The sequence below is a fragment of the Polyodon spathula genome, chromosome 5 (genome assembly GCF_017654505.1).
Source record: "Polyodon spathula isolate WHYD16114869_AA chromosome 5, ASM1765450v1, whole genome shotgun sequence".
Classification (NCBI taxonomy): domain Eukaryota; kingdom Metazoa; phylum Chordata; class Actinopteri; order Acipenseriformes; family Polyodontidae; genus Polyodon; species Polyodon spathula.
Window position 1 is genome coordinate 62,277,178 of NC_054538.1, and position 13,034 is coordinate 62,290,211.

Genomic DNA, 13,034 nt, shown 5'->3' on the forward strand with positions numbered 1-13,034 from the left:
AAAACCACATACGAAGGATGAAAAAAATGCAATATTTCTTTTTTTAGGTTGCATCATCCTGAAAGGAAATACGTTGTTTCCGAACCTCGTTTGCTAGTTTATTTGATACGTGCCCATTCTGCAAATATTCTGAATCAGCAGGAGCTATATCTATGACTTTGAGTATATACATTGAAATAACACAGTGCTGGTATAATTGTGGGCAGGTCCCTTCATTAGTTGGAAATGAGATCAACTCTGTCTTGGTTTTCTTTTCCCCGCAACCTCTTACACAGAACAGACTTTTTAATTTTTTATTTTATTATTGAATGCAACATTAATCATAATAATACATCAGAATACAACATGCAAAGGAAACATGTACAGTGTGAAAGATGTCTACTACACAATGAAAGTAGGTACAAGTTCACCCGTTATGGAAAATTAGACGGACCATGTTTGTCACACAGACTAGTGTGTTTCCACGCGGAGGTAATGTTGCTTACACAATGCTTCATTGGGCATGCCCCAGTACCTCTGCCAGTACACGCGGAAGTCAAGTTTTTTGACTCAGAAGAGATGCTCCAGAAGAATGATTTTGGACATTGGAGTGTGGCATTATGCAAGTGTTTGGACGCATACTGGTTATTATACAATGACCGAATACATTTGAAACAGCAAGGTGGGATAGTTTATGTTTTATTTTTCATGTAGTGCTGATGTACCCTTTTAAAAGCATTTTTTTTTGTTTTGTATGGAGAGGACGGATTTAAAGGTGCTGTTGATTTTACTGTTAACTTCGAGACAAGGGGGAGGTGGTCCCTCTCTAGATTATATCAGTTCTTCAGCTTGGGCTGTATACATTTTGATTCTTCACAATATGAAGAAATGAAGAAAAATACCTCTTACATGATAATAAAAAAAAATTAGTAGGTTAAGCCCAGTACAGGTGTCTACAATTAATGTAATTTTTCCAGATTGTAATGATCCTTAATTTCCCTTTTTAGATCCGTAACGATCCTTCTTATTTTATTTTTATTTTTTATTTTTTGCTTTGGTTCCACCCATATTTGTCAGCTGTTGATCTTGCTTCAAATTGTCAGGATAAATCCGGGGAATGGGGGTTAAAAACAAAAGTGGGACATTATTTTTCTTGGTCACCCATGCTAGGTTCCAGGACATTGTGTGTGTGCTGCATGAAGGTGCAGTACTGTAGAATGATGTAAGTAGGTATGAGTCTGAGATTCTACTATTGGTTCCATACTATTTAAAAAGGGGAGCATGTAAACATTTTTTTTTATTTATTTAATGTACAGGGTGGTGTGCTTGGATGCATCGAATGTCACTGCCTCAGTCACCCATGTGTCCTGAGAGATTAACAGTGGGCACCTACACAAGTATCCTGGCATTATTTAGGTTATCATAAGGGAATTATTACATGGTTAGGTGGATAATATGGTTCTAATATGGTGGCACTCTCCTTTTTTAGGAATATTTGACCCTGTGGATTCATAGCTTATCAAATTGCAATTGCTGTATATATATATATATATATATATATATATATATAAACAATTTAACCCTGGCTGTTTTACATGGATTATTTTTTTCTGTTTCTTTTATGAATCGTAATCTGAACATTTTTAGAATGTGCTCTTTACACCAACATATACTGACTGCCGTATCTTGTGTCGCTTGTTTTTTTTGCTTTGGACTTTATCTGCATTACAGTCATTTAAATTGGTTTGTAGGTGTAACAGGGTGGAGGATGAGTGTGAAACGGTGCCCCAAAAGCAAGCGAGCATCTAAACCACAATGCATCCATGGTTTTAGAGCTTTTAACCCCATCTCATCTCACCGACAGGGGACTCGACAAAATCTCACAACACTGCCCGTTTTACAAAGGTCTGGTGCAAGCCATGCTTTTTTTTTTTTTTGTTTTTACTTTTTGACAAACACCCTCTTCTAACTATTTTGACAGCAACATTAAAAATATGGTTTTTGTAAGACATACTGTTTTATACATCATTTATTTGTCATTGTGTCATTATAGACACATTTTGTAATTTTTGTTTGAGGTTACTTGAAATGATTTTCATTCACAGTTGGTGTGTGCTTTTGTATATTTATTTATTTAAACAAATCCTTCAAGTTTAGGCATGACATTGTTGAAAGAAGGTTGAGATATGCAAATACATCTTGCATCGATAGGGGGAGGGGAACTACCACCGTGCTGAAGTTTAGAAAGCTGGTTTACATGGATAGAAGATTTTCGCTCACATTTTTATGTCAATTTAATCCTGACATTCCTAGTGAAGGAAGGCCAATACAGTTTCTGTATTGTATAGTTAGTGCCAGATTTAAAGACATATATTGTGATCCTCAGCTTTATGGCTGTTGTATCCTCAAATACATTCTAGTAAAGCATGTTCTGTAGCATCTTTTGTGAGGTGTAAGAGTATCTTCTGATTTTTATACAAAACACAAAAACATGCTTTTTGACCTTGCTTATATCTAACAGTACATTTTATTTAAGCTATTTTGCATTCCTATGAAATAAATAATAATGAATAATTAAAATCCTCAAGAGTCTTAAAGAAGTAAATGATTTGCAACATTGAATGCAAAACTGCCTAGACATACACAATTTATACAAAAACCAAGAACTGTGTTTTGGCACATTTACTGTATGTCTATATGCTGTAAACTGAAAGCATTTTGCAAATGACAATTAAAATAACTTTGTGTTTATATCCCATTTGTGCATTGCAGGGTTAAGTTTCCTGGGGGTCTGTAAAAGTCCTATATTTTACCATCTTTTACATGACCAGTTGACCCAGTAGATTTTGTTAGGTATCTGTCTGATCAGTTTTCGCTTACGGAAAGGTATTTGTACTATATTATATTCAGTTGAAGGACGCAAGACAAATCTGCTGCTTTCTGTGACGTGCCTAATTGTGTAAACTTCTGTATTGTAAATAAAAGTCCAAAAATTTTGCATGCAAGAAGTCAATTTGCTAGCAAGTATAGTTTTTTTTTTTTTTTGTGTGTCATTCAAATTGTGCTGTACATATTGGGAGAAGAGATATGAATACCTTACTGTATGCTTTTCAACTTATATCACTTTTTGACGTCACTACTGTGGTATTATGCCTTTTTTTCAAATTGGCTTAGGATGGAAATATAGCCTTCATCCATGTATTCTATATATATATATATATATATATACACACATACACATATAATTAGTTTTTGATAGAGCCAGCTTTTTCAGAGTTTTGTTTATTTTCCTCATTTGTTTAATTGTTAAAAGCTTGTTTTCTGGATAGGTTTATTATCTAATCTTGTGAGTGAGTTCACTCAAGAGTTGGGTACATTTAATGAGATTTTGAACCAAATTACAGGTCAGCCTGGAAGTACCATTGAAAGTCAATTATTCTTTTAAGTGTTTCTTTGCCTTCACAGCTGTAAGCATTGTGTGTTCTAGTTAACTGCAATGCCTTCTTTCTCGCTGGCACTCGGCAAGAGTTTTTTTTGTTTTTGTTTTATAAAAGTATAATTGATTTAATAAACAGAAATGTTGAATTGTGGTAAATTATTAAAACCACTTTCAACTGAAATGGCACTAATTTTCTAAAAGCTGCACCATGGACCAATAGGTAATTTCCAGCAATAGCAGTGAAGGATAATGTGTGGTAGAACCTCATATCTATCAGAAAAAGGACAAATTATTAATCCACTAGATAACTTATTCAATTGGGGTCATATGTTTGGATTGAAATACAAAACGTGAACCAGCAGGACACCTGGTAATAATTTCTTTCCTGGTGTTGGTTTGCAGCTCCAGTCATGTGCGAGTTGATTCCTTACTTACATTATGGAGTTGGTAACTAGCCTTTTTGCTTGCAGCGCTGAATGTAGCACATTGTTGTAGTCAAAGGCCTACACTAGTATGATAGCAAGAGTACTTCCTTTACCCATGTTGCATTCATCATACAGGATAAATACTAGTGATTAAAAACATAAATAAAATAGTCACATGTTGCATGTGTTTATTTGTATGGATTTCTATAACTTCTGAAACTATTCTAGGCAGTGTTTTGACAAATACTGTCCATATACGGTATTATAATATACCTGTTAGGCATAGGTCCTTCTGGATTACAAAGATGTATAAAAAGGAAGCTAAAATGAATGCAATCTACCCCCATCCCCCCCCGTGCATCTGTAACCTGCAACAAGGACTTATCTACTACCAATGTATCGTCCTGTAGTTTCAACCTTGGAAAGGTCTACAAAGCACCCATGAACGATGGCAACTATTGATGATTCAATTAAACAAATGGATATATTTTAAATAGTTTATCTCTACTGCAGTTATTCAAAGAACAAAAAGGCAGCAAATTGGGTCTGGAGACTCATGTTGGTCTTTCTTCTTTCTCTTTGCAGGCAAAGATGAGCCCAGCAGCTATACTTGCACAACCTGTAAACAGCCGTTCACTAGTGCATGGTTCCTCCTCCAGCATGCACAGAATACCCATGGGTTCAGGATTTACCTAGAGAGTGAGCATGGCAGCCCCCTCACCCCCCGCGTGGGCATCCCTTCAGGACTGGGTGCCGAGTGCACCTCCCAGCCCCCTCTCCATGGGATCCACCTCGCCGACAACAGTCCTTTTAATCTGCTGCGGATACCCAGCTCTGTTTCCTCCCGGGAAGCACCTAGCATGCGTGAGGGCCGCTTCCCACCCACACCCCCACTCTTCAGCCCCCCTCCCCGTCACCACCTGGACCCTCACCGCATGGAGCAGCACCTGAGCGCCGAGGACATGGCTCTAGCGACACATCACCCGAGTGCCTTTGATAGGGTGCTAAGGCTCAACTCTATGGCAATTGATCCGCCAGCCATGGATTTCTCCCGGAGGTTGCGGGAGCTGGCTGGAAACACCACAGGGTCCACGCCACCCTTGTCGCCCAGCCGGCCCAGCCCTATGCAAAGGCTGTTACAACCATTCCAGTCTGGTGGAAAGCCCCCCTTTTTGGCCACTCCGCCCCTCCCAACCTTGCAGTCTCCAGCTGGTACCCCATCGACTCCCAGCCAGCAACAACAGCAGACGTCCTTAAAGTCCAAGTCGTGTGAGTTCTGTGGCAAGACTTTTAAGTTCCAGAGCAATCTTATTGTCCACCGACGGAGCCACACAGGGGAAAAACCTTACAAGTGCCACTTGTGTGATCACGCCTGCACCCAGGCCAGTAAGCTAAAGCGCCACATGAAGACCCACATGCACAAGTCCTCTCCCATGACGGTCAAGTCTGACGATGGCCTGTCCACAGCCAGTTCACCAGAGCCAGGTACTAGCGAGCTGCTGGGCAGCGCCAGCAGCACCCTCAAATTGGTGGTTGCCAAGTTCAAGAGTGAAAATGACCAAGGCTGTATGATCCCTGAGAACGGAGAGGAGGAGGAGGAAGAGGAAGAGGAAGATGAGGAGGAGGACGAAGAGGAGGAAGAGGAGGATCTGATGGAGAATGAGGGGGAAGGGAACAACTACCACTTCAGCCTCAGCATGGAAGCATCCCACCACCACGAGAACAGCAGGGGGGAGGAAGGCATCCCACGCTCGCTACCAGAGGTCATGCAGGGCATGAGCATGGCAGCAAGCATGCAGCACTATAGTGAGGCCTTCCACCAACACAAGCGCAGGGTGCTGTCTTCAGAGAGCGTCACCCAGAGAGACATGTGTGATGAGGACTCTGTGGTTGGGGAGTCAGACCGGATGGACCACAGCTCTGCCATCAATGGCAGGGGCTCTTCTCCAAGTGAGTCTGCCTCGGTGGGCCTGTCCAAGAAGCTGCTGCTGGGTAGCCCCAGCTCCCTGAGCCCTTTTTCTAAACGCATTAAAACGGAGAAGGACTTTGACCTGCCGACCACAGCCATCCCCAACACAGAGAACGTTTATTCCCAGTGGTTGGCTGGCTATGCTGCCTCCAGGCAGCTAAAAGACCCCTTTCTGAACTTCGGAGACTCCAGACAATCGCCTTTTGCCTCTTCCTCGGAGCACTCCTCGGAGAATGGCAGTTTACGCTTTTCCACTCCTCCGGGCGAGATGGACGGAGGGGTCTCTGGCCGAAGTGGCACTGGGAGTGGGGGGAGCACGCCGCACCTCGGGGGCCCCGGAAGGCCCAGCTCTAAGGAGGGCCGCCGCAGCGACACTTGCGAGTACTGTGGCAAAGTTTTCAAAAACTGCAGTAACCTTACGGTCCACCGCAGGAGCCATACAGGGGAGAGGCCATACAAATGTGACCTCTGTAATTACGCCTGCGCCCAGAGTAGCAAACTTACCCGGCACATGAAAACGCATGGCCAAGTGGGAAAGGACGTTTACAAATGTGAAATCTGTCATATGCCTTTTAGTGTGTACAGTACCTTGGAGAAACATATGAAAAAATGGCACAGCGATCGCGCCTTGAATAATGATATAAAAATTGAATAGAGATGTAATTACCCCAACTACCCCATCAAGTTCCTTGTAGATTTCCCTTTTCGGTAGTCCCTTGTGATTGCAACAATGGAAGCTAAGGATGTAAGAAAACGTGCTTGTCACCAGCACACCTCATTTAATTTACCGTTGAATGCATGATCTGTATCGGGGCAATACTATTGCATTTACGCAAACTTCGAGCCTTTCTCTTGTGCAATAATTTATATGTTGTGGTTTTTTTTTTTATTAGACAGCATGTATGGTATGTTATAGCTAATTAAAAAAAATGTTCCTGGTTGGTTAGTTGTTCAGTAAATGTGTTGCTGTTTCCTCGTTTTTTTATTAAAAAAAAAAAAAAAAACTACCATGCTGCATACATTCTGTAATACATATCATGTACAGTTTTGTTTTGTAACATGGAGGAATACAGTCTTTTGCTTAACCCTCTCTGGACAGGCTAGGAATCGCACTTAACATGTCTTTGTAAAAGATACTCTGTCCAAAAGAGGTTAAAATATCAATTGGGTTACTTAGGAAAAAAGCAAAGTGACAGCCTTGAATTTATATTAAAAAAAAAATAAAATTAAAAAAAAAAAAAAATAAAGTTTTAAATTTATACTATCATTTGGTTAAAAACTAATCTGAGTGCCTTGGATCTATTGAAACTGCATTGGTTAATCTTCCTATTTGTTATAAGCGTGGAGTCTCAGCTAGATACTGGAAGTGGGTCTTTTACGATCCTAATTAAGGTTCTTGCATCAAGCACCTGACTGCAGTAGTCAACTGTGACTACGAAAGAGAATAAATTAAATACCTAAATACAAATTTCTAGTTAATCAGCATTTAGCTACCTATTATATCTTTCTATTATGAATCTGTTTACTAGCATTATAAATGCTATACTTTTTTTTTTTTTTTTTTTTTTTTTTTTTTGTAAACCTTTTGTACTGTAATTCCATGACATTACTGTAAATTCCCAGTTAAGCTTAAGCTGTGTGTGTTGTGTGTATAATATATATATAATATATATATATATATATATATATATATTATATATATATATATATATATATATATATGTGTGTGTGTGTTTAATTATGTTATTATAGTATAAGTTATTGCTTGGATCGTCAGTTTGTTGGCCGGGTTGAGTATTACTTAAACAGGGCATTCAAATTCTGATTAGAATTTAAGAAAACTGAATTACAGATACGGAGGGGGAGGGGGGAGGGGATGGGGAGCTGTTGGTTGGGACTCCAGACTTGTTTTTTATTTTTATGAAAGCATCATTTAAGTTCAATTGCCAGTCCTTGTAGTGATGATTAACTATGAATTGCCTGTACATGCATTGAAATCCTAAAACTAATTTTGATTCAAAAGAAGTTTTCTCAAAAGTGTGTGTGTGTGTGTGCTGTGCAGTGTGTGTATGGAGCGAGGCTAGATGACTAGACGTAACTGAGTAGGATTAGTGAGACGGGTTGAGCCTTATTCATCTCTCTCGTATATATTATATATAGAGCATCGATCTTAGGTATATATTATATATATATATATAATATATATATATATGTGCTCCCTAAAAAATGCTGTGCTCCCTAAAAAATGTTCATACACTGTGTGCTATTTGTGTTGACATAAGGAAAAATATATATGTTTTTCTTCATATTATTAAGCTAGCATCCGCCCCAGTTGGTATTCAAATAGCACTTGACACTCTGCCTGTGATGACTGTATCTTTTTCTTCAATCAGATGTACAGGGCTTGAGTATAAAATAAGACTGCTTATATATAGGACAATTAAGTGCACTGTACAATTTTCCCAGTTTACAGGTATACACTTAAGGGAAAACTTGCTATAATGTTGACAAATGAATCTGATCTCATTGTTAAGCATCCAGAAGAGAAGCGAGAGAGAAAAAAAAAAAAAAAAAAAAATTGCCAGCCGTTTCCTAGCCTAGTAAGCTACTTGGGCACAATGCAGCAGTGCTGTGAATGGAAAAACTACCCTTCTGTAAATGAATGGTCGAACTCGCTACTTACAGTGCAAGAATTGTTTTGTACAAATGTTTTTAAATATAAATGTTTTAAAGAGTTTTTTTTTTTTTTTTTTTTTTTTTTAAGAACACCATTATCTTTAGGGGAACTGTATTTAATGAATTTATTGTCTTGGTGGTGTTCAGACTATCACAATAACAGAAAAAACAAGTGGTAGTGGATATTCTTTGCCTTTTGACTATTTACGGCTCTTCAGGTTAAATAAAACTTGGATTGGTGAAAGGTTTAAACCACTTTCCAAATTAATATATATATATATAATATATATATATATATATATATATATATATATATATATATATATATATATACTATATATATATATAAACTTTATATCCTTTGCGTGTGTCATGTTGATTCCTATGCTAAAACACATTTATGGGCTCTACTTTTTTCTGTATTTCTAGAATGGTATTTGAATTAAATGTTCACCTAGTGTAGGCACTATAGTATTTATATTGAGGCTTGTATTTTTAACTGTTGCTTGTTCTCTTAAAAGGTATCAACGTACCTTTTTTGGTAGTGGAAAAACACAGGCTGCCACAGTATATTTTTTTAATTTGGCAGGATAATATAGTGCACATTATTTGTATGTTTCAAAAAATAAAAACGAAAGTGTGGCATTGTACAGACAAGGGTCCATCTAATGGTCTCTTAAAGGAGTACTCTCAGAATGCCGCACCAATAGCTGAAACAGGTGGTTGTACATATCTTTATTTCTTTTCTCTCCTGCTGCCATAGTGTATGCAGTACTGCAAGCTAATGTTGTTTTGTTCTATAGTGTGCTTGTCCCTTAACTTCTCTCACCCTACTACATTCCAGCATCTTAAGAAAAGAAAAGAAAATTCATATGCAGTAAAAAAAAAAAAAAAAATAAATAAAAAAAATTAAAATTATATATATCTCAATGTTTTTTGCAGTTTTTTTTTTTTTTTGTTGTTGTTGTTTTTTTCATTGCCAAAAACTAAATGGTGCTTTATATTTAGATTGGGAAAGAATTTCATATGCAAAGCATATTTAAAAAAAAAAAAAAAAAAAAAAAAAAAAAAAAAAAGGATAAGCCTGCTTCAGTTAATACTTTTTTGTAAATGGCAATGCAGAATATTTTGTTATCAGCCTTTTCTATTCCTGTAATGAAAGCTGTTTGTTGTAACTTGAACTTTATCTTTTATTATGGGAGTCACTATTTATTATTACTTCTGTCCTCTGTTCAAAACGGATGTACTGAAATTGATCTTTTTTTTTTTTAAAAATGATTTTAGTTCTATTTTTTTTTTTTTTTTTTTTTATCTCGAAGATGACCAAATGTCATGGCAACCTGGCTTTTTTGTTGTATTTGTTTCTGGTCTATGTTAAGTTCTATTGGAAAAACCACTGTCTGTGTTTTTTGGCAGTTGTCTGCATTATCCTCTTCACACGCCCATTTTGTCCCTTTATTGAAAAAAAAAATAATAAAAAAATGTAAAGTATACATCTCACTGACTCTGGGTCCTTATTCAACTCTACCCCTTGGCATACAGAAGGACTTGCTTTTATATGCATAATAACTACATTATTAGTATTACCTATCTTGGTAAACTGGGTCACTAGCTTTAAGTCAAAGTTGTGAGATGGAAAATTATTTTGGGGGGGTGCAAGTAAAATAAACCCTGGTCTTTCTTTCTGTCCAGTGGGTCCCTGTTGCAAAACCACAATTACAGTTGGCACTAATTGATGTTTTTGTTGGCAGCCAACCACACAGAGCAATGGAGGCTGAACGCCCTTCTCGCCCTCCCAGAGGGTTGTCTTGGCTCCAGGACAGGGATGGGGCACGTTGTTGTTGAGAAGGTCACGCTGTAGCTACTTTGCCTTACCTGTTCTGTGGAAAACCCCTCTAGTGTCCATTTCTGTGAGGCTGACACCTTTCACAAGCAATTAACTCGTCGCAACAATCATTATGTACGAACCTTTATAGTTTTATGCAGCACCTATGAGACAGGCATTTGCTTTACTCTGTTGAGTCAGAATGAGCAGTCTGTTCATTATTATTACAACTACAATTAGGGATTGTATTTAAAACATACATTTATTTATATATTTTACTTCCAGAGCCAGACTGAAATTTTCAGAATATGTTCCATAAAAGATCAAGAGTTATTGTTTGTCTTGCTTTTAAAGTGCTTTGATTTAAGGTTGATAGTTCCAATGCTAGAGTTGAAAATACAGAATGAATGGTTTGTTTAGGTCTCAGTTTATGATAAGCAATTCCTTAGGAATTTATTTGAAAGAAAAATAAATCTAATTTTATTGGCATAAACTGGTTTTATCGGTTTAGTTTGCATGATGCATATTTCTTCTGAATATTTGGAAACCACAATTAGATTTTCAAATATGAGCTTTTATTAGGATCAGGGTCAGATTAAAGGATGAGGGGGTCCTATGCATATTATGTTAAATGGTGTTATTGGCCTGTTGGTTACTCCGGCCCTGCATTGGGGACAGAAGGAGCCAGTTGTAAACGGAGAGGGGGAGTTGCTGGAGCGGAGCGGACATTTCCAGCCCGAGCACGGGTTTATTTTTCTTAAATACATGTTCTCCAATGGAGTTTACACAAAAAATTACACATACAGATGCATTCACTGTACAGTATTTTCCATCAATGCCTGTGCATGGTAACCATTAATTTTCTAGTGTGAAACCAAAATTAGGCACTTTGATGTTTTGACTTGTGAATTAAAAAAAAAAAAAAGCTTATGTTCAATGTGATTGGCGTTGCACTTTATAATTCATTATGGCGGGAACACTATATATTTGTCTAATTGTGGAGCTGCCATATAAAAATGTGAGACGCTTCATCAGTGTGCCCACCTGTCTGAGGTTATTAAATAGCAGATATTGTTCTTATACAGTTCTATGTTTATGCCCCAATACAGCGCTGTGAACACAGTTTATATTTTTTGCACTCTTAAGGATAGCTCATACACTACCCCGTTGAGATGCACTCATATGTGTTAGTGGGTTGCTTTGAGCTTCCTATGAGATATTTAGGTACCAACAAGTCCAGTATAAAGCTAATTTGATATGAATCATATGCAAAGTTTGAAATAGGTGAGTATACCATACATGCCATCATAGGAACCTGTTAATTGCAAGATGATATTTCCTAACTTTTACTTTATATTCAATGTACAGATTTTTTCAGTAATAATGATGAAGCGTCTTCGAATTGAATTAGATAACTTATCTGAACACTATATGTAGGCTTTTTTTTGTTGATCATAGCTGGGCATGTTAAACTGTGTATGCCTTTATTGCCTTGTACCAAACGACAGAAATCACATGCGAGTGAAAATAATTAAATCTCACTGTTGGTAATGATCATTTTAATTAACATTCAAACATCCATGGGAACATAGAACACAAAATGATTCAATGTGGATCATAGACATAACAAAAACCTTCAGTCCTAGGCAGTAAAGTACAAAAGCATTAGCAAGTGCATAATATAACATCCTCTGGGGTTAATAAGTCAGTGCTTTTGCTACTTTACCAGAAAGCCCAGCAGCTAATACAAACAATAGCTGCAGAATTATATGTATATAACTTTTTTTTCCCCAAAAATATTTGTAGATTCCGTCTACGGACCAGTAGTAGCATTGCATTCAACAGAACAAATCAGTGTAGTTTAACAAAAAAAAGGGAATAACTTTTCTGTCCTTTTACTCTTTTGCAGCAAGAGAAACAAACACTATGGACTTAAACCGCGCAGCTGCAGACAAAAACATTTGAATTTCCATCTCCCGCATTGTACACATTTACCTTTACCTGCCTTTTTGTTCTAAAGTTCCAACCCCCAAAAGGAACATTTCTGAAATTTAAAGAGCATTCTGTTCACATTTGAGACAGGACAGGTTTTTAAATTGGCCCTAGCACTAAAATAAATGAATATGTAAATTGAGCCTGATTCATACATTTTGCCCTGCAGACTGATGCCTCTGACATTAGTAGGACTAGGGAGAGATCTTTCCCAGAAAGTAGAGGGCGTGGGGCATTTGGTATTGTACATTAACAAGAAGCTGCTTGCATGAGAGACACAGAGACCAGGTATGCTGTAATCAAGAAAGAAATGCATAGCCATCATAAAGAACAAAATGCTCTGAAAGGAGTTGCTTCTGTGCTCCTCTCTTCCTCTGTGTGTGGGCCTGTCCGTCTGAATTTAGTTTTTGTAAAATGTCCCAAACAAACGGCAGCCTCACGGGGTCCCTAATTCTGCTGGGAGTCCTACGCTATAGCGCAATTTGCGTATAAATTAATCCAGGCCTGATTAGGATAACCACATTGATATAGAATTCCCTGTTAATAATGCTACCTGCTGTGTCCTGAACAATGTAAGAAAATAATAAAACAAATCTGTGACATTTTGCTAACATTGTGATAAATTAATTGTATTATAAAACTGTGAACCACTGAGGCCTTTACAAGTTTACGAGTACCAGAAACAGATTTCTATGGAGAGTGTAATGCGTCAAGCACCACTGTGTGTTT

The 13,034-nt window shown here is 37.6% G+C and overlaps 1 protein-coding gene across 1 annotated transcript in view; it reads left to right on the plus strand.

Annotated features, from left to right (window-relative positions):
• The window catches only part of LOC121316142 (B-cell lymphoma/leukemia 11A-like), a 44,877-nt gene extending 37,542 nt beyond the window's left edge, over positions 1 to 7,335 (plus strand). The window contains exon 3 of the mRNA XM_041250960.1: positions 4,429 to 7,335. Coding sequence (XP_041106894.1) covers positions 4,429 to 6,467 — 2,039 coding nt within the window. The 3' untranslated portion in view covers positions 6,468 to 7,335. The remainder of the gene's footprint in view (positions 1 to 4,428) is intronic.
• The last annotated feature ends 5,699 nt before the right edge of the window (positions 7,336 to 13,034 follow it).